Source organism: Akebia trifoliata, chromosome 11, assembly GCF_017979445.1.
Source record: "Akebia trifoliata isolate Shusen 1 chromosome 11, ASM1797944v1, whole genome shotgun sequence".
NCBI lineage: Eukaryota > Viridiplantae > Streptophyta > Magnoliopsida > Ranunculales > Lardizabalaceae > Akebia > Akebia trifoliata.
The window spans coordinates 9,108,229-9,134,925 of NC_141385.1; the positions used below are offsets into that span (position 1 = coordinate 9,108,229).

The following is a 26,697-nucleotide window of genomic DNA, read 5'->3' on the forward strand; positions in this document are numbered from 1 at the left end:
TATAAATTTAAAATACTCTCAATACATGTCACATCTTAAGATTGGTCAATCGAGATTATATGAAATCTCAAGTTGATTTTTTCAATTATATAAAGATTTATTCTTAGATGAATACTTACAAATTGACGCACCAAAACATAAGTGATCAGTGCATGATTGACGTGGTAAGTGCACAGAGTTTGAGGACCTCGATGAAGTGGTTGACGTGGGTGGTGGGCTCGGAACTACCATTAGCATCATCACATTGAAGTATCCTACAATTAAGGGCATTAACTTTGATTTACCTCATGTAATAGAGCACGCGTCATCCTATCCTGGTATGATTCAAACACTCTTCATAAAAAGATCAACATTTTAATTTTTCATTTATTTATTTATGTATTTCACAATTGGGAAACTGAAACTCGAAATCAACTGAACAACATGAATTGCCAGTTTATCCGCATTAAGGGAGACCAACTAGGGCTTAAAATGGGTTGGGTTCGAGCTGGATCTGAGTCTAGATCAAATTTTTTTATTCAGATTTGTACCCGTATCCGAATCCGACTCCGATCCTATAAACTGAAACAACATCCAAACTATCCGACCCAGCCGAATTACTTGAATCATGTTGGATAATTGGACCATTCAACATGTTTTTTGTTTTTGTTTTTTTGCTATATTTCTTTTCTAATTGCCATACTATTCTATTTTACTATTATAATTCTTTTAATCTGTAATAATTCATGTTATGTTAAAGTAGTAGGAAAAAGATAATTTGAAAAACATAAAAATATAAATATATCATTCAGATTTAGGCAAATATAGGTATGGATCCGTATCTGATCTGGATCCGACTCGGATCAAGGGACATCAACCCATATTCGACGCATTTTTTTGGGTCTATTCCAAGGGTCCAAATCCGTTAATTTCGGATTCAGATCACTCGCATTTCAGATAAAATCTGACCCATTTTTCTGCCCTATAAGCCCAACACTATGATTCAATCTATGTTTCTTCTTCCATGTAGTTTGAGTATATGTTTTAAGAATAAAAGTAGCATGCTTGTAGGTGTGGAACATGTCGGAGGAGATATGTTTGTGAGTGTTCCAAAAGGAGAAGCCATTTTCATGAAGGTGAGTTCAGATTTATTGACATAACTAGATATTCAAACAGTCATCTTGTTAGTGTTTTTTGACTACTAATGACTTTATAAATTAAACTTGTAGTGGATACTTCATGATTGGAGCGATGAACACTGCTTGACGTTATTGAAGAATTGTTATAAATCGGTACCTGATAATGGAAAGGTGATTGTCGTGGAGGGGATTCATCCCGTGGCCCCTGAGACCAACGCTGCTGCAAAAGGCCTATGTCAACTTGATCTTATCATGCTCGCACAAACCCCCGGAGGAAAGGAAAGGACGGAGAAAGAGTTCGAGGCCTTGGCAAAGGGAGCTGGGTTTGCCAGTATCAAGAAAGTGTGTTGTGTTTTTAATTATTGGGTCATGGAGTTCTATAAAACGATCTGAAACTCAGAGGTCATGATCAGCATAAGTTTGTAGAGGCTAATTAAGTATTTGAGTAAAATGCATTGCAAAAGTGAGATTTCGGATCGTGGTCACAATGTTGGTGAGAAATATTTGAAAATTCTTCTCTAGTGGGAAAGAATTATGAAAATTCTGTGAAATTATTAAAATTCTTCAAATAAGGGATTAACCAATTAAATCAACGAATCAACAAATTAATTGACGATCTATCAATTAACTGCGGAATATGATCACATTTCTACCCTTCATCCTCAAAATTTTATTTTCTAAACATTCATATGTCTAGAACAAAATGCATGGGACTTTTAGGAAGGTTGAAGGTAATGGGTTTTTATAAGAAACACAAATATATCATATGTATATTTCCTGAAAAATTTTCTATTTTTATTTTTTTTCACAAAACCTTTCAAATTTATCCTTAGTAACTGAATTGAATCCCCACCGAATAATTGCCGAATTTGAATTTGGGTATCTACCTCTTGTTAAATTTTAAAGTTAATTTTTTAGAAGTCTTATTTTATTTTAAGGATTGTAGTGAGGGTATTTATATAATTTTGTATGGGCCCCACTTAACATATGTGGTTGACATATGTCACTTTCTCTCTCTTCTCTATCTCATCACCTTTGCATTTCTCATGTAACCATTATTGCTTTTCTCATGTATTCTTCTAGAATCTCTATTTTCATTGATGAACCCTATTACCATCAATTATTATCTCCATTTTCTCATGCAACCAATCTTAAGTCTCAATGCATTTTCGTTTTCTATCTTGAACTCTCTAAAAATCCTCTTGAAACTTCTTGAACAAGCATTCTAACATGTTAGAAATTTCTTCCACCACCTATATAACATATAGGGAGTTTCATTTACAACAAAATCCTTGAAATAACTATTGAGAAGAGAGAAAATGAGTAAGATACCATCAACACTCCAAATTCCATATCTTGAATAAGTGGAGGTCTCATTTTCAACTAGTAAAATTTTTTTTCGAATTAAATTAGTATTTCTCTTTTCATTATTTTAATTGTTGTTGTTCTTATTCTTGGTTATGAGTCTTGGGCTAGTGTATTTTTACACTATTTGAGAAGTTGAGTTTCAAAAATTTGGATTCTGTCTTTCTCCACACCCATCTCTCATCATTGGGTACTAAGTGGTTTAGGTTGGAAACCAGTTAGTGTTTCCATTTCAAACTTCAAATAATCCCATTCCTAACTTATTGTAACCACATCTAACATTAATTAATAGAATAGAACTTCATTCATTTTCAAGAGAAACAAAAGTAGCTCTTGAAATCAACCTTTAAGGATAGTATAGCTCATGAAATTGCTTATCAATCAAAAAAAAAAAAAATTTGTTTCAAAATAAAAATGTAGTACGTAACTACTCTTTCTTATAATCCTAAAACCACAACAAATTCAAACGTCAATTCTTACATAGCTTCAAACAATATTCTTGGTCCAAAGTCCTGCTCCAAAACTTTTTGTAATATTTGGGATACGTAAAACTCTTGTATGTGGCCGGAGATCCATCTTCCATTGCAGGGTTGATCATCGCGTCGTTACCAGGACAGAGTAAAGAAGCCATCGAGATCCTTTCCATATCGTAATTGACAGTCGCACGATGCCAAACACTTTTGTACCTCTCGTTACTTAGTGCATGCGATCACAACACATTCTCGATTTCAATCTCTCCTTAAATTATTGATATAATGATACTATAATCCTTAAATTTAATTTGAGGAAAAAAATTGATTTATCGGATATCATCATCTTTCCATGAAGATTGGGATTATCCTTATCTAGATTTAGAGAAAGATCGAAGTTAGATTTTGTTAATTTTCATAACAACTTGATATAATGGACATTTTGGAAAAATGACAAAAAGAAAGTACTTTAATTATTGTAATTGTAGGAACAAAAAGTATCCCCTTTCTAGGGATTAGCAAAATTACTAAATCAAGGCAATTAGATCCGTTCTAATCTAATCCAACCCTTAATCCGGTTTGAAAATGTAGACGGATCAATCTCTTTAGCTGATCCCCACTCAATTGTTCTCTTTAAGTGGTTCGACCACCATGGATGAAGTCTCATCATGATTCATCTAGGTGGTTTGGCCCCATGGCCGACCCTTCACAATGGTACATCTAAGTAGTTCGGTCTCCCCCTAGGGAGCCAACACTTGTCTCAAAAATTTAAAGTGATTCGACCAAATTCGGTGACCAGCAGTAGCTGCTACTGTTTCTTCTTCTTCTTCTTCTTCTCCTACTCCTACTCAATAGTGGATGCTACTATTACTTCTTCTTCTCTTGCTCTTGTTCAGTAGTTGATGCTACCGCTTATTCTTCTTCTCCTGCTTAGTACTTGAGGAAGATCTACATATAAATTTGAAGTAGAATTGTTTAGGTGCACTATGTGAAAAAAGCCCATATTTGACGGTCTTAGCCCGTCAAATTTTGAGAAATTTGACGGCCCTTCCCGTCAAATATGCTCGTCAAATATTCTCTTGTAGAATTTTTTTTTTTGACGGCCCTGGACTATCAAATATTTTTTGTAGAATGTGCTTCAAAAAAAATAAAATCCATACAATATGACAGTCGAATATGGAGATTTAACAACAATAAGGCGATCTCTAATTCACCAATCCCAATAAATGAAATAATAATATAAAAAATCAGAAAAATAACAAACAAGACAAAAATTATAAAACAAGCTCCAAATTAAACTAAACAACTCAAAATTCATATTATATATTGAAATTTCATTACTAAACAAGTTCTAATTGAAGCAATTGGACAGTTACAGATGAAATTACGTCACATAATTGTTTAGAAATAAAACACAGTTAGAAGCAAATGGTCGTGATGTCCTCGATCTCTTCTAGCTCTCTCCGCTCTATCGCGTCCTCTTATTTTCCTCACGGTTTGGATTTCCCCCACATTGCTACTGTTCTGAAAAATCCTAATAGCGCTCTCGTACCTACACAAAAAAGATTTGGTATATCGAGATATCAACCCAAAGTAATAGAAGAACATATCTCGTTCCGTTGATATGCGGCTATCAAATTGGTCATGGCCAAGATCTTTGGATCATTTTGTATCTGCAAAATGGCAAAAACTGGTATTCCAAATAAGCAAACTAACATTCAAATATAGTAATAAAAAAAAAACTCAAAAAGAACAATTACAAGGTTTATTTAAACTCATAAAAAATAAGTAGAATACAAAAAACGAGAAGCCTACTTTAAAAAATGAGGAATCCAAATGAGGAGCATTCTATCCAACACATTTATTTAAAACCTTGTAATTGTTCTACTTTAACAAAAATGAGGAATCCAATTAAGTAGAATCAATTAAGTAAAGAGGTTCTTCTAACACATGGTAAATAACATTTGAATAGGAAAACAATGAAGTAAATACCAGTAAACGAATTTTATACCTACTATTGCTTTATCAGTTAGCTGGAAAACAAAAACAATGTGTATATGAGTTTCAAGGGGTTCAGTTGGGACTGGATTTAAACGAGGTTCGTGGGAGAGATGGGTTTCAGTTATGACCTAGGTTTAGGGCTGCAGTTGAGGGGGCAAGAAAAGCAGAGAGAAGAGGATTAGTTCATTTAGTTCATCTAATTGATAGCAATAAGAGGCTTATTGGCATAAGAAATGCTAGTCCAAACAAACAGCCAACTTTAGATATCATTGATAGGAGAAGGAAACAGCTTCAGCAACCTTTACATGTTGTGCTTATCTTTCTTAAGCATAGGTTTTCCAATTAATTAAGGATGAATGAAAAGCGGGTGTTGGTACATTTGAGTCATGTTTCATTAAAGAGATAATGGTTGCTCGAAAAGAAATTCAAGACTGAAATTATAAGGAGATGGACAAATAAAAGGACTATTAAGGATTGAAAAGATACAACTATTTGAACAAACATCAAAAAAGCTACGTAGTAATAAGTTGTGCATCATTTCAAACAAGAAACTTCACATTTATACCGAGAATATCCAAAAGTATATGTATTTTTAATCATGAACTTTTTAGTACCTATTTTCTATAAACCAGCTCACTTACACAACCATTTTAAACAATTAGAGATGGATTACAAATCAATAACCAAAACCATATGCAATGGATAACGATTTGATATCCCTGCAAACAAATTGAGTATTGAAAATCAAATACTAAGACAACAAATTCATCTATGGGGAGATTCTGGTTCCATTCATAAATATTGGAGGTTTTGTACGGAAATGGATCGTAACAAAGCACATTCTAACTCTCCAGAGATCACCAATCAAGGGTTTTTTTTTCAACATTTTGACTAGGAATCATTTCTACTAAAGCTCAGAAACCCCAAAAATAGATTCAAAATAGTAAGCAAAATCTATATTTAAAGCATAATAATCAAGTTGAATGTGGTGGTACCAATACCATCTCTGTGGCAGCTGCTCTTCCATGGAGGAGACGCCGTGGTCAGAATAAAGTTGGGTTCGAGTTGCAGGAGACATTGAAGAGGAAGAAGACAAGGAGATCATCACGAACTCACATTCATTTACTTCTGATATTCATACAACAAATATTAACAAAAATTCTCCATCTCCTAGAAGCACATTACTACCTGGCTGAAACACAGATAGAAAAACAGAACCAAAAGTTAATGGAGAGTACTATCTGTGCTTCACAACCTAAAAGCCAACCAATTACAACTTAATTCCAACAAATCTATTGACAAAACACCTAGAAATGATAAGCACCAAATGAAGATCCACGTAATAAACAAACCTGGTAAGCTAATTCCCTTGTATGGCACAAAACAAGTGCAGCAACTTGTCCTACGACATATTTTTCAAACACTTCCTCAGATTTTTTTTCTCTTGGAAGTGGGTTTTAAGCTTAAATAAGGAGATCAAATAAACATTGATGTGTTCTAATCCAATGCACCCAAAAGAGTTGAAATAAAGAGGAATTACAGTAATTGGGTTTAGCAAGAACATATATCATTCCCAAAGGAAGGGCCCTGAATCGGCCTGGTCGAAAAGAATCCTACCCATGATTTTAAGAAGAAAATTTTGAAATTTTAGATAACTAAATTTTGATTTGGTAGGATAATAGTTTGTTTACCTTTACATAAGGAGTGCTTGAAACTTCAGAACTTCTAAGATCAACAGCCTACAAGAAAATAAGTTTCTTTGGATCAGAATAAGAGGATGAAATTATCATTCTGATTTCATGGTTGGGTGATGAGAAGTGTATTAGGAGAAAATATGAAAAAGGTGCAACACCCATTTGTATATTTTTTGTAGTGAACATTGTTTCTAATAAAGAGAAGCTAAACACAACCTTATGCTAGAAAGAAAAAAAAAAAAACATACTTATGGAAGAAATAGGACACAAACCTCAAGTGCCTTGCAAACATTTTCGAGTTCGAGATGATAATTGATCTTCAGAGTAGTCATCACAACCTCCAAAACACCCAAGCAAGACTGAGTATCTCGTTCAAAGATGGGAAGCGCAAGGGTTCCATGAACATTATACCATTGAGCATCATTCACCCATGGGTACTCATCACTGCTGAAAAATTGTACATTGGGAGTCCATTCTGGTACCTTCTCCAAGTAAACTCGACCGGGCAACCCAAATGGCTCGTGAGAATCCTCAAGCCGGGAACTGGTACTTGATAGAGACATTTCGGTAATTTGTGAGCTGATGACAGTTATCATCAAGCGAGAAGGATTGGTCATTAGTAATAAGAACAAGCTTGTCTCCCTTCTGTACAGGTACCCATATCTGAATAAGTACATCTCCATTTTTTATGGTATCTCTAATATATTTAAGTGCTTGGATCAGCCTCTCTCTCACAGAAGGACCTGGATTTTCCGTCGGTCCAATCCACCATCTTCTGCCCAGCTCCGAGCTTCTTCTGGCTGCATAATACTCCGCAATTTTATCCATGTTACTGTTTAGAGATTGAGTTTCAGCGGAATTTTCTGCTTGGGGTTCAACATTAGGATGTTTGGGTATAAGTGATGTCTCTATGGATCTTCTATGGATCTTCTTCTTTTTGTCATAAACTCCACATCTTCTAGTTCTTTGATGCTCACAGTTACACTAGGGGTATTGCTTATGAATGAGGATGAAATCCAAAAACTATCATACGGAATAATCCATGCTTTACCAAATGATACATTTTTCAAGCAAGAAGGTATTGAACCAGACAAATTATTGTGAGAAAGATCCATAAGGTTTAAGTGGAGTAGTTGACATAATTGATTTGAAATGAGACCTTGAAGTTGATTTCTTTTCAAAAGAACTGTCATATTTGAGAAAGCATTGATCCAATTCGGAATGTTGCCAGACAAATTGTTATCACTCATATCTAATGTCACAAGGGAGGAACTTCGGGCTAAAGCTTTTGGTATTGGTCCACTAAAATCATTCTTTTGCAAATGTATGTACATCAGATTTGTTAAGTTGAGGCAAGAAGGCATGGTCCCATAAAGATTGTTTTGAGAAATATCAAGAAATTCAAGCATCTTGAGTTTGCAAAAAGTGTTTGGTATAGCACTTTGAAAATAATTTTTTGACATGATGAGATATTCCAACCTTGAAAGATTTCCAATCCATTCAAGTAGCTCACCTGATAAATTATTTTTGGACAAGTCTAATGAATGCAGGATTCTCATGTTACCAAGAGATCGAGGAATGCTACCGTGCAAAGAATTTTTAGATATGTTTAGGACAAATAAATTTGGAAGAATTGAACCGATTTTCGACGGAAGTTCTCCATAGATTTGATTAACAGAGATGTCGAAAAAATGCATGTGAGTGTTTTTGGATTGAGATGGCAGATGAAAGGGACCAATAAAGGAGTTATTCCTAAGACTTAAGAATTCTAATCTTGTGTTATTCTCTAATATCCATGTTGGGAGCTTTCCCTTGAAATTGTTATTAGACAGATCAACGTATCTCAAGTTGTGTTGCGTGGACAAAAAACCAGGAGTAAATGTGCTCATTTTCAATAGGCCCTCAAATTGATTATCAGAAAGACGAAGGAATACTCCCATTGAAGTTGTTAGAACTTAGATCCAACACCTCCAATTTTATCAAAGAAGTGAACTCTACAAAAGTAAAGATTAAATAAAAATATGAACTAAAACTAAAACTAAAAGCAATTTTTCTTTGAGATTCAGGACTAAACATGCTTACCTTCAATTGGAATTGGTCCTTCTAATGAATTAGATTTGAGATATAAAGCCTTAAGAGATGAAAGTTCACCCAAAGATGAAGGAATACTCCCATTGAAGTTGTTATAACTTAGATCCAACACCTCCAATTTTATCAAAGAAGCGAACTCTACAAAAGTAAAGATTAAATAAAAATATGAACTAAAACTAAAACTAAAAGCAGATTTTCTTTGAGATTCAGGACTAAACATGCTTACCTTCAATTGGAATTGGTCCTTCTAAGCGATTATCATTGAGATACAAAGCCTTAAGAGATGAAAGTTCACCCAAAGATGAAGGAATACTCCCATTGAAGTAGTTGAGACTTAAATCCAACACCTCCAATTTTATCAAAGAAGTGAACTCTACAAAAGTAAAGATTAAACAAAAATATGAACTAAAACTAAAACTAAAAGCAGATTTTCTTTGTGATTCAGGACTAAACATGCTTACCTTCAATTGGAATTGGTCCTTCTAAGTGATTATCATTGAGATACAAAGCCTTAAGAGATGAAAGTTCACTCAAAGATGAAGGAATACTCCCATTGAAGTAGTTGAGACTTAAATCCAACACCTCCAATTTTATCAAAGAAGTGAACTCTACAAAAGGAAAGATTAAATAAAAATATGAACTAAAACTAAAACTAAAAGCAGATTTTCTAAGAGATTCAGGACTAAACATGCTTACCTTCAATTGGAATTGGTCCTTCTAAGCCATTATAACTGAGATTGAGAGTCTTAAGAAATGAAAGTTCACCCAAAGATGTTAGACTCTTAAAAAAGTTCCCACTCAAATCCAAGTGTTGTAATTTGTTGAGTGTGGATAATTTATTGAAACCTGTGAGTACAAAAACAGGAGAGAGAGAGAAGATATGAATCAGTCTCTTGTGTGTGTGTGTGTGTGTGTGAGAGAGAGAGAGAGAGAGAGAGAGAGAGGCCTACCTTCATTTTCAACCCAACCAGATATCCAATTTTTGGATAAATCAAGTGTCCTTAGTTGCTCAAAGGGAATAAACAAGGAGACATTCAGATACCACCAATCTCTTAACTCATGATCCCTATCACTATTAAGAGAAAGTTTGATGACTCGCCTACTGGTATTGATATTGTTACATAAAACTCCCTCCCACAGACAACAATTAGTCTCCATCTTAGGGTCCCAAGAAGAAAGAAAAGACTCTTCTGAGTGATTGAAGGCAGATTTGATATGTAACAGAGCAATTCTCTCTTGTTCTAAGCATCCCAAACACCCTAATCCTTCAAACTTAACCAATAATATTACCCACAAAACCCACAAACACAACATCATATAAGGCCTTATCCTACTCTCCAAGATATATATAAGAAACAATGCTTGATTGATTTTAAATTGAAAATCTAACTAAACCCAACATCCCTTTTATAATGCTTTATTCCTTGCTTACACAGTGCTGATGTGACAGTGGACAGAGAACCTCAAATTTAATTTTATTTATTTTAATCTCAAGGAATTTTTATTTTTATTTTTTATGATTATTCTATAAAAGTAAGTCAACTTGCCGTAATAATAAAGAAAATTTATGATTATTCTATAAAAGTGAGTTTGTAAGGAGATCCTGGTCTCGTATTCCAACCCCGTTCAAGTGTAAGCAAATGTCACACTCCAATCTAAAAAAATAAATAAAAATTTTAAACTTATCTTCACGGTGGATTCTCTAACTCATTAGATCTGTACATGTCATCAATTCATAGTCCATTGTTGGGTCTTACACTTAATGGGAAGATCACACGGCCAAAAAAAATATAATAAGCTGAAATGAATGACAAATTATAAGTTTAAAAGTCTATTTAAATGATGGTGAGCGACAATGTTTAAAATATCGTATTGATTGAATTTTTTGGTTAATGAAAGTTTCAATATGGTGTCAATTGATACATACCTAAAACATTCAATGTTTCATATCAGCTCGGCTGATACCGATACGTATCGATAGATACATTCTGATATTTCAAACCATAGTGAGAGGTACATTTTGCAACATCTAGACTATCAATAGAATGTTAGCTTTCTTAGAATAATTCTCTTTGTTTTCCTTGTGGATTCAAAGTTCTTTATCAAAGGTGAATAAAGTGATCTTTTTCTTTTCACCACGATTCAATTGTGTATAAAATTCAATGTTAAATTTTTTAATCTACTAAAAAAAAATCATATAACCATAAGTTAAAAAAAATGTTCAATGTGAGTTTTGAATAGATAGATATACCTTTCACTTGTTCGTCTCAACAAAGCTTAGCAGCCAATGTAATCTTCCCTGATCCACCAATTGCGCACAATCCGATCATACTCACGTTGTCTCTAAACAACTCCAACTTCAATTCTTCAATTCGCACTTCCATTCCAACAGAAAAATTAGGGATTTCAGGAATTGCATACCGATATTCGTTCTGATCCTCATTTCCACTCCCAACACTTGTTTCTATCAAATTCAGTTGATCTAATTTCCTATTCACTTCTTGCAAATAGACCAAAACCTGTTTCTGATCTAGGAGATCGATTGATCAAATAGAGTGGGAGATGAGATCTATCGAGGGAGACAGATCGAAAGAGAGATCGATCGAGAAAGAGACTGTGAGAGAGAGATAGAGAGGTCAATCGATCGATGGAGTGGTCGATCGATCGAGCGAATGAAAAAACGAGGTCGATCGATCGAGAGAGCCACTGTGAGAAAGCGAGAGACCGTGAGAGGCGATCGATCGATCGATGACTGTAATAGAGAGACCATGAGAGAGAGAGACCGTGAGAGACGATCAATCGATCGATCAATGACTGTGCGAGAGAGAGACCGTAAGAGGCGATCGATCGATCGATGACTGTGAGAGAGAGAGAGACGATCGATCGATGAGAAATAGAGAGAGAGACCGTGAGAGACGATCGATCGACGAGAGACTGTGGGAGAGGTAGAGGAACAGTGAGAGAGGGAGAGGAACAGTGAGAGGCATATTATAATTTGGGTTTTAAAACGTGGTCCACCGGCCGCGGATTTTGGATTTTAAAATTCGACGGGCCAGGCCCAACAAATTTTTTAATGCGAATTTGGGATTTTCACGTAGTGGTGGGGGTTGCTTCTAAAGGGCTATAGAACAGAACATACCAATCAAATTGAAAAAATAAATAATTTGCGCTGATAGCAAGACCACCTATCCTTTTATTCGACTAAATGTTGTAGAGAACCAAGGAGCATTACATTAGTAAATTTAATGTAATAGATATTAGATTGCTGATATGGATACATGGAAAGACTAGGAAAAGGAAAAAAATATACATAAAAAGCATTTGAAAATGTAAGAGTAGCTCCAATAGATGATAAATTAGGAAGAAATCGACTAAGATGGTTTGGACATATTCAACGAAGGTCGACTTCGACCCTAATTAGAATAAACATTTAAGTTAAAAGTCAATTAAGATTATTTGAATGTTTTTAATGAAGATGAGTACTGCCTTAATTAAAATAAACGTTCAAGTTGGAAATCAATTAGAGTCGTGATAATCTAACTTACCCACATGGCATACTCAATCGATACTCCTAATGTGACATGTTCGAGAATCGTAGATTTGCACCCCTCTGGATACAAAATTGCACCTTTTTATGGGGAAGTGCAGTTTTGTATGTCAAGGAGTACAGATCTATAGTTCCCGAACATGTTATGTCAAGGGTATCGATTGAGTATGCCATGTGGGTGAGTCAGATTATCACCATTCAATCAATTAAGATGGTTTGGATATATTCAATGAAGATTGACTACTATTTTAATTAGAATAAACATTTAAGTTAGAAAGAGATTAAGATGGTTTGAATAAAAATTGTGAATGGAGATAGTAAGCGAAAATATGAATTTATGCCTTTCAATAACAAAATAGTACTTGACTTGTAGAATGGATTTTGTTGGTTATGCCTTCTATTCTTGTATGTGGAGGGTTGTTGTGGATTCAACCTAGATCTTTTGAGATCCGTTAACGACCCGCATGACCCGTTTAATTGAGCCCATTTAGTTTGATTTTGGATCCGACCCGTTTAACCTCTTTGTAACTCTAAGTATATAAAGGGTAAGAGATGAAACCCTAAAAGGGGATAGAAATATACGAGAGATAGAGAGAAATTGTAACCGGGTTCTTCTTTGGTTAATATAGTGAAATCGTCATTTTCGCCCGTTGACGTAGGTCGATTATTTAACAGAATCACGCATGTTTTGTGTCGTGTGAGATTCTTGTGTTCTTGCTTAATTTATGCTTCGGATCATAGGGTTTAGTCTAACAGATTTGAGGAGCAAATTTCATTTAACCAATCTTAAATGTTAGGGATAAGGCTTTGTTGTCATACAAAAATTCCACAACTTGGGAAGGGATGACTTAATCATGCCCATGCCCACATCCTTCTTTCTCTTGATTGTAGTAGTGAAAAGTTTGTATTCATCTTACATAAATACAAATTTTGTAACTCACAATCTCACATAGAACCGTATCATGATATTTACTAAAATGTGATTTAGAAAAAAGAGAGATTTTAATTGTTACTTTGACATAACTCTTTGGATTTTTCAAACAACGTTTGAAGTTTGTCTCTCCATCAGATATCGAGCTGAAATGTAAGAAATAATATACAATTCCTAGAGATTATTGCTATTATAATTTAGGGATTAGTACAATTTTTAAAAGCTAGATCCGTTACCTAGGAGGAGTTAACTGATGTATGCTTATGTTGTCCTAACTTCTAACTCCTTCCTTTATTATTATAAGACAACTTGTGTTGTCTTAATTATTATTATTATTCTGTACTCCACGCTGTACAGCATATAAATAATTTAAAGAGTCGTGATAACCTGACTACACTCAATCGAATCTCTTGACGTGACAAGTTCGAGAATTGTACATCTGCATACTTTGGGATACTCATTTTTATGAGAAATGCAGTTTTATACCTCGAGACGGACAGATTTACGATACCCAAACTTGTGACAACAAGAGAGTCAATTGAGTGTGTCATATGGGATACTCAGATTATCACTAATCTAATTTAAAACATGGCATCCTGATATCAAGTTGTTGTCAAAACAGTCTCTCATTACCCTAAAGTGCTACATTATTATTACTATTATTGAAGGAATTTATTATCAAATAATTTAATAATATGTGGCATAAGCTGTGCTTAATAATGTAATAATTTATTGGATGATTGGATTTGGTAAATATTAGAGATATTCTTGTATTTTAAAATTGATAGCAAGCCTCCCTCGAGCTTAATTTTCTTAATAGACTAATGGAAAAAAGATCCAAATGCACTTAGTCTTCAACTTCTAGTAAAAAGATTCTCATTTTTTTTCTCAGTATCAATCATCTTCAACATCCAGAGCATAATTTTTTAATCTATTCCATCTTATCTTCAATTCATTGTTTTTAATCCAAAATTAATTCTTTACCGAAAATCTAGAATTTTCTGTCTTAAATCTCATTGTTTTGTACTTCTTCAGAAAATCTATTTGGTTTTTCTTCCCGAAACCTACCATCTTCAAGTTTTCTAACCTTAGTGTCAATCCAATTTTTTCACCTTGCGTTCTGTACAAAAATCCTTAGAATTTTCTATCCATTATTTCATCTTTTTATAATTTCTAAAAAATCATATATTTGAGGTTTGAACGTTGAAGATTTGAAGTAGATAGAATCTTAAGATTGAAGATAAAGGTTAAGATTTTATCTAACAAGATTGAAGATGAGTGATTTTAACCAAAAGAGGAGGTGGGACATATTTTTTTTTAAAATTTTTTTATGGGTAGGTAGGACGTGTATAACTCACCCTAATTTATTACATAAAGAAAATTTCTCTCTATAAAATAAAAAGTCGGGCTGGAGATTTGATAAAAAGCATCTATGATTTCCATACGCTTTCACATCAAGAATTGCGGCATGAGGTTCCAGCCTGAGGTCAGTCCAGCATTATTCTAAAATAAATGTACATTTCTCTAAGTCATACGACTGTTTTTTTTAATTAGTGTCCAACCTCGTGGTACTATAGAAAAAGTGGTCTACACTAATGAATTTCTTCTTGAAATTCTTTATAATCTCATTAATTGTAGCATAATTTTTTCAACCTAAATACTTTGCTCCATCAAACCAAATGGATTCAAACGAAAATCAACTCAAAGCCATTGATGAAGAAGAAGATTGCATGTTTGCCATGCAATTGGCTGGCGCTTCGGTCCTGCCCATGGTCATGGAAGCAGCTATTGAGCTCGATGTGTTAGAAATCATAGCAAGAGCTAGTCCACCAGCACAAATCTCTCCCACACAGATAGCCTCTCAGCTTCCCACTCAGAATCCAGAGGCACCTATCATGCTTGATCGTATCCTACGCCTTCTCTCTAGCTACTCCGTGCTAATGTGCTCCATTGTCACACATGAGAGTGGCCACGTTGAAAGGCTATACGGGTTGGCACCTGTGTGTAAATACTTTATTCGAAACGAAGATGGAGTCTCCATTTCTACTCTGATGAACTTGATCCAAGACAAAGCCTGCTTGACTAGCTGGTCGGTAAAAACTTAATTATATTACTAGAATATTTATTCCATATTAGATATGGTGCTCGACATGGAGACTCTATTTTAATGTACATTTTCATGATCTTTTGATCATGGTGGTATCCAATTCCCTAAGACATCACTCTCTTCTTTCTAACATCACCTACTATTTCTTCATTTTAATGTCCAATTAATTATAGGTACCACCTGAAAGATTCAATTCTTGATGGAAGGATTCCATTTAACAAGGCACATGGGGTGCATACGTTCGAGTACGCTGGCATAGACCCAAGGTTCAACGATGTCTTCAATAGAGCAATGTTCAATCACACCACCATAATCATGAAGAAAATTCTTGAGATATACAAAGGGTTTGAGGACCTCGATGAAGTGGTCGACGTGGGCGGTGGGCTCGGAACCACAATTAGCATCATCACATCGAAGTATCCTTCAATTAAGGGCATTAACTTTGATTTGCCTCATGTAATAGAGCACGCGCCATCATATCCTGGTATGATTCAAACACTACTCATGCAAAGATCATTTTTTTTTTAATTTATGTATTTCAAAATTGGGAAACCTAGACTCGAAATCAACCAAACTTGAGCTGGATCTGAGTATATCCATATCTACATCCATTTTTTATTTAGATCTGTATCCGAATCCAATTCAGATCCTATAAATTGAAACCATATTTGAACCTTTCTACCCAACCAAATTACTTGATCCGAGTCAGTTGGTTCAGATAATTTCAGACCATTCAATATTTTTTTACTATATTTCTTTTTTAATTGATATATTATTCTATTTTACTATTATAATTCTTTTATTTTTTAAGTATTCATGTTATATTAAGGTAGTAGAAAAAAATATTTTGAAAAGCATAATTAAAATTAAAATTTTCAAAGCAATATATCTTTCAGATCTAGCAAAATTAAATATAGGGATCGATCCGTATCTGATCCGGATACAACTTCGATCAAAGGACATCAACCCATATTGGACCCATATTTTTTATCTGGTCTACTCAAAGGGTCAAAACCTATTAAATTCGAATTCAGATCACTTGGATTTAGGATAAATCCGACCCATTTTATGCATTTGCCCAACACTATGATTCAATCTATTAATCTATTTACTTCTTTTGTGTAGTTTGAGTATATGTTTGAAGAATAAAAATACATGTTGCTTGCAGGCGTGGAACATGTCGGAGGAGATATGTTTGCAAGTGTTCCAAAAGGAGAAGCCATTTTCATGAAGGTGAGTTAGGATATTTATCAACATCACTAGATATTCAAACAATCATTTTGTTAGTTTTTTCTTGACTACTAATGACTTTATAAATTAAACTTGTAGTGGATACTTCATGATTGGACCGACGAACACTGCTTGACGTTGTTGAAGAATTGTTATAAAGCGGTACCTGATAATGGAAAGGTGATTGTCGTGGAGGGGATACATCCCGTGGCCCCCGAGACCAACGCTGCTGCAAAAGGCCTATGTCAAATGGATCTTGTCATGCTCGCACAAACCCCCGGAGGAAAGGAAAGGACGGAGAACGAGTTTGAGGCCTTGGCAAAGGGAGCTGGATTTGTCGGTATCAATAAAGTTTGTTGTGTTTTTAACTATTGGGTCATGGAGTTCTATAAAACGATATGAAACTAATTGCTCGTGGGGTTTGACTCAAATCTGAATAAATGATCAAATTGTATTACTTTATTTTTCCTTAATGATAATCAAAAGGATGACTCCTAAATGGACTCTGTGGGATGCCATGTGTCAAAGTTTCACTTCCAATCTCAAATGTTAATCAGACTTAATTTGATGGATTGTAGTTTGATCCCATAACCTATTAAGGTACTACGATTCAATGTTCATTGGTAGGCAAATATGAAGCAATGACATTAAAAGCATAGTTGGTCCTACTGTTGTCTTATAAAGGAAATTTTGCCAAAAAATGGATCAATGATCTTTATACCAATGGAAACAAGACCCAAAAGAGGCAATTGCAAATCGTGAGGCATCTACATCAAGAGGCATGTCAATCATTGCTCAAAACATTAGTAACAGGAATCATGATAGTCTGACGCTCTTTTTTGCATTTTCCCTTCACAGAGTCGTAGATCAATTGCCTTGGGGATACAAAAGAACGTATATTTTTGATTTTGCATGATTCTGTGAAGGGAACGTAGTAAAAAAAGAGCGCCAGATTATGACGAGTCCAAATACACATACACACATAGAGTCGGGATTCGATGACTCGTAAAAAATGACCAACTGTTAAAACACAATCAGTACTATTAGGATAGATATTGATCATTGGATTTCATGTTTTTCTAAGAATCAATGAAGGACCACCTATCTTTATGGACCACATGTCCATGAGGAACCAAAAAACCTTATTGGGTGACACATGGATCTCGAGCACAAAATTTTAAGAATTCGAAAAAAACGAATAATTTTTTTTTTCTCCATTGATTTGGATTTTAAATTTTAGATTTGGAAATTCACTGACATTTCATTTTCAAAGTCTTTGATTAGGTGAAGAAAATTTTATTTTCTTTTGAATTTTTTTTTTTTTTAAAGGAGAAATTACTTAAAGACCTTGATAGAGGGATTTCTTTCTAATTAATCTCCGAGTATTGTGCAATAGCTTGATAGGTCATTTAGTAAACTCTTTCTTTCTTAATGACCCCTCATTATTGGTGAACTCACTGGTTTTTTATTTATTGTTGAGTTCACCACTTTTTATTTATTATAGAACTCTACGCTTGGAGAGTCCTTTTCTTGGTATGTCTACCAATCATATATAGATATATATAGTACAATAGAAAGCACATGTGACAGGCATGTTGTCTCCTAAAGACTTTCGTAATAATGAGTTGTTTAAAATATAAATTTTTTATTTCTTAATAATGAGACCTTTTTTTAAATATAAATAATAAAAAATTTATTGAAAATAATATATAAAATAAATATTTTATTCTTGTATATATAATAATTGGAATGAAAAATATGTTTGCTAATGGTGATTTACAATTTTTAGTAAATATTTGAGATACCCATATTTCCAAATGGATGATACTCCTTGACCTAGGTTTACTCCAAAAATAAGCGTCTCGTATTCAACCTCTAACAAGAGCCTTAGACTTTTCTCCCTCGGAACCCATCATCTTCAATATTTACAGTATATTTAGAGTTTCATCTCCTCCAATCTTCAAATTACGAGAGTAAGATTGGATTTTTGATAAGTAAAAGACGGTAGAATTTTGGGTGTACAAAAATAATGATTTTTCTAAAAGAAATTGATGACGAAGTTGAAGATAATGAATTGAACAAGAGATTGAATAAATTAATTAAAATAATTTACTAATGGATTGAAGTTGAGATTGAATAATTTAAAATAATTTATCCAGTAAATTAAAGAACTTAAGATGACTCACTTTTGGGTGAAAATGATCAGAACTTCCGACTCGAGGTTGAAGACGAGGTCATTTAGGTTATCAAAGGAATTTAAGTCAGGCACATAATTAGTTTGAAACAAAAGATTATCTGAAATGCTCATCAAACCAATCACCCTTTTCTAAAGATATTATTAGAAATTTTTAATTTTTTTTTGAAAAATAAATAGAATGAATATCATTGTAAGATATGAACCTCTTACCTCTCCATAAAAAAATAAAAATAAAAAGAGCTATCATTCTCTTGAAATGACAAGTCCACATTGAAAAAGTGCAGCCCTTGACGTCCCCTTAACGTATTATTCTCAATTGGCTAATGATGTTATTTCTAGGATTTTTCTAACCTCAAGTTAGGTTTGAACCACCACTAAAGATGAGTGATTCCTGACGATCTATATCTTGTTAATCAAACAAATATCTTTCGACAAATTTGGAGGCTCAAAATCAATTGGCAATGAGTGAGAGGCCCAAGAACTTATAAGGAGAAGAATCAGGATTATCTGACTGTCCCACGTCATAAACTCAATTGACTACTCTAACATGATAAGTTTGGGAAACGTAGATCTACACTACTTGGAATACACAGCTGCACTTCCCCATAAAAAGTGTATCTCAAGGGAGCTGTATATCCCAAGGAGCACAGATTTATAATCCCCGAACTAGTCACATCAGGTGGTCAATTGAGTATGTCACGTGGGGTAGTCAGATTATCACGACTTTAAGAGAAAAGAGACTAAGCAATAAGTGTCCGATGTGGATCAAACTCAACATCTTCCACTCCTTATTATTTTTTTTTTTTAAAAGAGAAGACACTTGAAATGATAGTCTTTCCTATTATAATGAGAGAAGGAGAAGTAGGGGATTAGTAACTGATGAGTAGGTTTTATACCTACGAATTAACCACTTTTAAATATAATATTTTGTTAATTTTAGAGTCTTTTAGTTGTTTTTATTTAAGTTTAGTTAGTTTTATACTTTTTATGTGTTTATATATTTTTATTTGATTTTTATGCTTATTTTACAGATTATGAACAATATGGAACATTGGGATAGGTGCATACGTTTAGGAGAAATTCGGACTCCAAATTGGTTCTCTCGGAAGAAGGAAGCTAAGCATACAAACTAAAAAGTTTTCAAGCCGCAGCTTGATAGAAAACGATGCCGCGGCGGGAATTCAAGAATGGCATAACAGAAATATAGAAATACAAGCCGCGGCATGATATATTGGGAGGCCATGGCCTGCTTACGTTTCCAGCTTTACACGTTAATTTGTGGTGACCGAATTAGAGACGGATTTTGGGACTCTTAAACCCTAATGACTCCATACCTATAAATAGGAAAGTTTAACCCTTATTTGGGGACAGAAGTTTTGGGGTTTTTCTTGGAGGCATAAGATCGAGAAGGAGGACGAGAGCTGGAGATTCGACTTTTGAGTTTTATCTTTCTAAACTTTATCTCTTCTCTTGATATTTGTAATCTCTAAGAATGGCTGAATACTTTTGTGATTTTGTTTTCTTTTCAAGGATGAACTAATTTCTATTCTAGGGTTATAATGGAACCCATTCATGATATTTGATTAGTTTTATTTCTTTCTTCTCTGATTCCACATGTGATTGTTTATTCTATCCTATCTTTAATGCGATTTAATTAACTGGCCATTGATTGAATTGATTCGGTGAACCTTAATAATATCGACAGAGTTATTTTGTGTTCATGACCTAGATAGAGTAACATATGCTAATTTGAGATAGACATATACTAAGTTGCATGTGCATCCCTTATGAGAGCTTATTCTTAATGAATTCTTCTTGATTTAATTCTCATAGACATATAGGGAGTTAGTTTAGAAGGTATTTTTACATGACCATCGACAGAGGCTTGTAGAGAATTTAGTGTTCTTGGGTGACAATTATAGTGGATTAATTTATCATAGAAGGGAAGATAATCTAATTAAGTGATTGTTTGGGGAAAATTATAAACCTAGATTTCATCACTCATTGATTTTAATTTACAAATTCATTTTCTCCGTTACTTTTCTTGTTTAGTCTTAAATCCTATTTTTACTTTTGTTTGGATAAAATTAGATTGAGATAAATTGGTAATTAATAATAGATTGGTATTTAGTCTCCGTGGGAACGATACTTTCTTATCACTTTATTACTTGTTTCGATACGTATACTTGCGTGCGTAAATTTAGACAACAAGTTTTTGACGCCGCTGCCGGGGACTAATTTATTAATCTTTTTGTTAATATTAATTCAATCATATTTGATTTTAGATCAAACTTTTCTTTATTTTGTAGGTGTTTGGCTAGTGTATGCGTAGTACAGGGAATTTAGAGCTTGTTCCTTTGGATTTTGAGATCGAGAAAACTTGTCGAAGAAATAGAAAGAATAAGCGAAAAGCTTCTCAACACCATACAATGGCCGACCAAACTAATGGTAATGAAGGTCCTAAGTCTATGCGGGACTATGCTATTCCATTAATGGATGGGATTCACACTAGTATTCGTCGTCCAACGATACAAGCCAACAATTTTGAACTCAAGCCGGCTACTATTCAGATGGTACAAGTATCTCAGTTTGGGGGTTCACAGGTTGAAGACCCCAATGCACATTTAGCTAATTTTTTAGAGATATGTGCTACGTTTAAGTATAACGGTGTTGATGATGATGCCATCCGACTGCGATTATTTCCATTCTCATTGAGGGACATGGCAAGAATTGGTTGAACTCATTGCCAAGGGAATCTATTACCACTTGGGATGACTTGGCGAAAAAGTTCCTTGCTAAATATTTTCCACCGTCAAAAACTGCAAAGTTAAGGAATGATATCACTACTTTCGTGCAGTTGGACAGTGAATCTATTTATGAAGCTTGGGAGAGGTACAAAGATTTACTTCGGAGATGTCCTCATCATGCTTTACCGGAATGGTTGATCATCCAAATTTTCTACAATGGGTTGGTTGGATCTATTAGAACGATTGTTGATGCTGCAGTAGGTGGATCTCTTATGGCGAAGACATTTGAGGATGGGTATAATTTATTAGAGGAGATGGCCTCTAACAACTTTCAATATCATACAGAGAGGATGAATCCAAGAAGAACAGCAGGAGTGCATGAATTAGATATTCTTACGGCTTTGACTGCTCAAGTGGCATCGCTATCTAAGAAAATTGATTCATTTGGAGTTCATGCCATTCAAACTCCTACCGTTACATGCGAGATTTGTGGAGACAATCATTCGGGAGATATGTGCCCTAATAATCCAGAATCTCTCAATTTTGTTGGTAGTAGGCAGAATAACCCATATTCTAACTATTACAATTCGGGCTGGAAAAATCATCCGAATTTCTCATGGAGTAATAATAATCAAGTTGAGGCCTCTTCTTCTGCAAAACCCATGTTTCAATCAGGCTATCATCCTCAAGCTCTCCCTAGAGAAAAGAAACCTTCTTTGGAAGATCTAGTACATCAAATGGGAACTAACACTAATCAGTTCATGACAGATACTAAGCAGTTTATGACAAACACTAATCAGTTCATGAAAGAGACTAGAACTCAACTCCATAGCCAAGCAACTTCTATCCGGAATATGGAGATTCAGTTGGGTCAATTTGCTTCAACAATTAACTACCGTCCTCCAGGAACCTTGCCTAGCAATACCGAGACTAATCCAAAAAGAGATGGTAAGGAGCACTGCAATGCTATCACATTGAGGAGTGGAAAAGAGTTGAATGATGTTGTCAAGGAACCAAAGGAACCAGATGTTTTAGTGGCAGAAGAAACAGTCTCTAAAGAGAAGGGTGAGCAAGAGAAAGAAACTACAAACCAGGATCATAACAAGCTGGGCTTAGAAAATATTACTCATTACAACCCATCCCCACCATTTCCTCAACGTTTCAAGAAACAAAAACATGACGAGCAGTTTGCAAAGTTTCTAAATATCTTCAAGAAGTTGCATATTAATATCCCATTCGCTGAAGCTTTAGAGCAAATGCCAAGTTATGCCAAGTTTTTGAAAGATATCTTGACTAAAAAGAGGCGATTGAGTGAATTTGAAACAGTGGGTTTGACTGAAGAGTGCAGTGCTATCATTCAAAGGAAACTTCCAGCAAAGCTTAAGGATCCAGGGAGCTTCACTATACCATGCACAATAGGTAACCACTTCTCTGGTAGAGCTTTGTGTAATTTGGGAGCTAGTATTAATCTAATGCCACTGTCTATATTTCGAAAATTGGGATTGGGAGAAGCTTGGCCTACTACTGTGACACTCCAGTTAGCGGATAGATCACTAAAGTATCCAAAGGGAAAAATTGAAGATGTGCTTGTTAAGGTTGAAAAATTTATATTCCCTGTGGATTTTATTGTTCTTGATATGGAGGAGGATAAGGATGTTCTAATCATTCTTGGCAGACCATTCTTAGCCACAGGCAGAACTCTTATTGATGTGCAAAAGGGAGAGCTTACTATGAGAGTTCAAGATCAAGAGGTGACGTTTAATGTTTTCAAAGCTACGAAGTTTCCCACTGAAGAGCCTGAAGATTGCTATAGAATTGATGCAGTGGACACATGTGTTCGACATGACCATGAAAAAACACTCCCATTTAACCAGCTTGAATTAGCAATCATTAATACTTATAATGAGAAAGATTTTAAGTATTTTGAGTTGGTAAAATACTTGGAGGCTGCACCAAAATTCTCTCGTTCTAAACCAGAATTTGAGTTGTTAGAAGTACCACCATTATGTTCTCATTTGAAGCTGTCAACTCAAGAATCATCATCATTAGAGTTCAAGTATCTTCCTAGCCATATAAGGGAGTTGCGAGATTACAAGAAAGCATTGGGATGGTCCATAACGGATGTTAAGGGGATTTGTCCTTCTACCAGCATGCAGAAAATCCGTATGGAGGAATATCATAAGCCTTTTATTGAGTACCAACGTCGACTTAACCCAATCATGAAGGAGGTGGAGATCTATGATGTGTGGAGAATTGATCGTCGAAAATTCACCACCACTCTAGCAAACTTGACGTGACTTCAGAGAAAGTCAGGCTGAAGACTTTAAAACAAGCGCTTCTTGGGAGGCAACCCAAGTGCTCTAAACTCTCTCTTCGTTTATGTTGATTTTTATTATTCTTCGTTATTTTTTTTTATTTAAAAAAAAAAAAAAATTTATTTAGTTTGCTTTTATTAAAATATTTAGAATTCTTCTTAATTTTATTTAATTATGTTGTGTTGAAACATGTTGGGAGTCTCTGAGCAATTCAAGGGCATTGGCAACATGATGCAAGGCTGTGGAAGTACAAATTGAAGAGGCCGTGGCATCTATTCATTTACAGCCGTGGCATCTAACGAAAATAGCAGGTCATGTTCTCACAGTTTGAAGATGCCATGGCTTAACTCTTTTCAGGCCAAGGCATTAGTCCGTGGCAGAACTGATCAGAAATGTTAAAAAGGATGCCATGGCTTAACTCTTCTCAGGCCAAGGCATTAGTCCGTGACAGAACTGATCAGCAACATAAAAAGGCGGGCCACGGCATGATATTCTAACAGGCCTCGGCCCGAACTCGTACCCACATAGAAAAAGGGTATATTTGCCCTACTATTTCTATTGTTACCCAATTTCACAACCAACAGTCTCTTCGTGTCTCAACGAAAGAAAAACTCTTCATCTCTCTTCCTCTTCTCCAGCATTATTTTTATATCTCCCTCTCAATATCCAAGGGTGTCAAAAGAGAGATCAAATCCATGAGCACGATTTCGCCAAATTTCAATAGATATTCCAACTACTCTCTTTGCCAATTTGACCAAATCAAGTAGGGCACCATCAGGTTTTGTCTGTAAGTCTTACATTCAATTAACCTATGTTGCGTATTGTGAATAAATATTTGATTATTTGGATTGAAAAATTCGAGTTTTGATTACACTTGTGGTTGTTTGAGAGTATTTGATGGATTTAATCGGTGATTGATGTTGAGTGATTGATGGAGTGCTTGATGTTGGAATGGGTGTGTGGATTGTTTGATTGGTGGAGTACTATGTGCTGCAATAAGTACGGTCCTTTGTGACAGTAGCTGGTATTACTAAATTTTGGGGAGATCATTAAATTTTTGTGCACACCAGGTATTTGTGAAAAGTTCAATGATAATGAGAAAGGTTGGGAAGATTAAGTTGTTGAAAATTTTGGGGGTTGTCTGATATACATGGTGCTTGCTGGATAGTTGAGTGTAGTTGCTATACTTGTCACTTCGACTGTGGGTGATTGGGTTACTATTACTTATTGTGGAGTCGTGATTTTTAACCACCGATTGTGAAAAGTAACAGAACACGAACTTCAACATTTCATCACTACCACCAGGACTGCATGATAATAACAATGAAGATGGCGCGGATGATGCTGATGACTCCTGACCGCCAATAAATATTTCAGGGAAGTTCTTTCACCTACCTTTTGATTCTAATTGATTACATTGGGGACAATGCAATAACTAAGTTTGGGGGTGTGAGTAGTATTTTTCTAAAAAAATTTCTTTGATTTTTGTGTTTGCTTTCATGTGTTTAAGTTTAGGTTTGGCGTGTTTAAGTTTAGGTTTGGCATGTTTAAGTTAGTTTTAATTTCTATTCTTAAAAAAAAAAAAAATTATTTTGTGATGACTTTTGCTTGATAATCTGCAGCCAATGATAATGATTTTGATTTAGTACATACATGATTCTTAGAAAATGATGGAGGTTTAACTTGTCTGTGTGCTTAACTCTGATGAAATTCATCCTTATTTGGAACTCTTTTACATTGAGTTTATAATCTTGATGCACTTGGTTGTTTGATACACTTGGAGAATGTTTATGCTTTTGAAAGTAATCCATGATCTCAATGAACTCTAGAACTTATTTGATTGTTACTCGAGGCGAAATCCTAGGTTGCACTTGATTAGGGACATGATTTAGGCCATTCTTGGATCGATTGAGCCTTTTAAGCTTACCTATGTTGATTTTATCACTAGTCTTCTCCATTGAGCCTTGTTTCTAATTTTCTTTGGCACCCACAACTCTAACCAAGCCTTTTTGTCTAATTTTTTCAAGATTTGACCCATCACCTCTTAGGCATATTGATTACTACTGGATAATTTTGAGCTATGCAAATAAGGTTTGAAGGTGAAGTTCGTGGAATGTGGAAGGCAAAGTTTCAAGAATATTTAGTTGAGGGTTCGGAAATACTTATGTTGGAAAAAAAAAATTCTTATTACTACATCCCTTCTTGTAAAAGAATGCATTGAATCAGATAAGTTTGGGGGTGCAGTGGGCTATAAAAAAAAATGGTGAATAAAAGGTTGTCAAGGGAATGAAGTGAGAATGAAGTGAAACAAGATTGAGAATGCGGAGTGACTTGATGTTGAAATGTAAGTTTGCGCTCTGTGAGAATCCTAAGAGATTGAGGTGTTTAAGGGGTGATCTAGCCACAAAATTTCCTTTTATCCTACCTTTAACCTAGTCACACATTACAAGCTGAATAAAAGTCCTATTGATTCTTGATTGAGTGACAACCTACATTAGTGGAGAATAGCATGAAAAGTAAGCCTATGGAGTTCATCAATTTCAATATCTAGAGATCATCTGTGTTTACTCTTGATTGCATAAACTGATTTGAGTTGAAAACTGATTAAGTGAAAAGGGGTTGTTTGCACATATGTGGATGGTTCAAGGTGAGGTTGAATGACATTTGGGTTGAAAATCTTGACTGTTTCAATTTCTAAAGTTTTCTTTTGAATTGTGAAATTTGTACAATCTTTGAGGCAAGTGTGGAGAATCAAGCTATTATTATCACTTGTGTTTTCTTTATTTTAGATTTTTTTCCCTTAGTTAGGTTTTTCTTTGTTTTTGTTTTGCTCGAGGATTAGCAAAATGTTAAGTTTAGGGGTATTTGATGAGTAGGTTTTATA

General features: G+C 34.7%; 3 protein-coding genes and 1 non-coding gene across 12 annotated transcripts; 2 read left to right on the forward strand and 2 right to left on the reverse strand.

Annotated features, from left to right (window-relative positions):
- Positions 1 to 4,246: 4,246 nt before the first annotated feature.
- LOC147390790 (receptor like protein 21-like) lies at positions 4,247 to 10,382 on the reverse strand. Of its 9 annotated transcripts, XM_086459194.1 has the most exons (10): positions 9,690 to 10,359; positions 9,436 to 9,585; positions 9,201 to 9,347; positions 8,966 to 9,112; positions 8,731 to 8,877; positions 6,921 to 7,448; positions 6,646 to 6,693; positions 6,307 to 6,356; positions 5,956 to 6,146; positions 4,247 to 4,626 (listed from the first exon to the last, which is right to left on the reverse strand). In XM_086459194.1, exons 1-6 carry the CDS (start codon positions 10,054 to 10,056, stop codon positions 7,180 to 7,182), a joined length of 1,227 nt encoding a protein of 408 aa, XP_086315320.1. In that variant the 5' UTR covers positions 10,057 to 10,359; the 3' UTR covers positions 4,247 to 4,626; positions 5,956 to 6,146; positions 6,307 to 6,356; positions 6,646 to 6,693; positions 6,921 to 7,179. The 9 variants fall into 9 exon arrangements, with proteins under 9 accessions (XP_086315320.1, XP_086315318.1, XP_086315321.1 ...); XM_086459192.1 differs by lacking the exon at positions 6,307 to 6,356 and having other exon boundaries at positions 5,956 to 6,142; XM_086459195.1 differs by lacking the exon at positions 6,307 to 6,356 and having other exon boundaries at positions 4,247 to 4,505.
- Positions 10,383 to 14,947: 4,565 nt separating this feature from the next.
- LOC147390791 (caffeic acid 3-O-methyltransferase-like) lies at positions 14,948 to 16,956 on the forward strand. The gene is made up of 4 exons (XM_086459247.1): positions 14,948 to 15,306; positions 15,498 to 15,808; positions 16,493 to 16,557; positions 16,654 to 16,956. The coding sequence occupies exons 1-4, from the start codon at positions 14,948 to 14,950 to the stop codon at positions 16,954 to 16,956; spliced, it is 1,038 nt and encodes a 345-aa protein (XP_086315373.1).
- Positions 16,957 to 21,180: 4,224 nt separating this feature from the next.
- On the forward strand, positions 21,181 to 23,795 carry LOC147390792 (uncharacterized). The gene is made up of 3 exons (XM_086458940.1): positions 21,181 to 21,474; positions 21,609 to 23,087; positions 23,142 to 23,795. The coding sequence occupies exons 1-3, from the start codon at positions 21,181 to 21,183 to the stop codon at positions 23,793 to 23,795; spliced, it is 2,427 nt and encodes an 808-aa protein (XP_086315066.1).
- Positions 21,576 to 21,682, reverse strand: LOC147390793 (small nucleolar RNA R71). Its single transcript, XR_015170355.1, has one exon. It is a non-coding gene; the product is annotated as a small nucleolar RNA R71 (small nucleolar RNA).
- Positions 23,796 to 26,697: the final 2,902 nt, after the last annotated feature.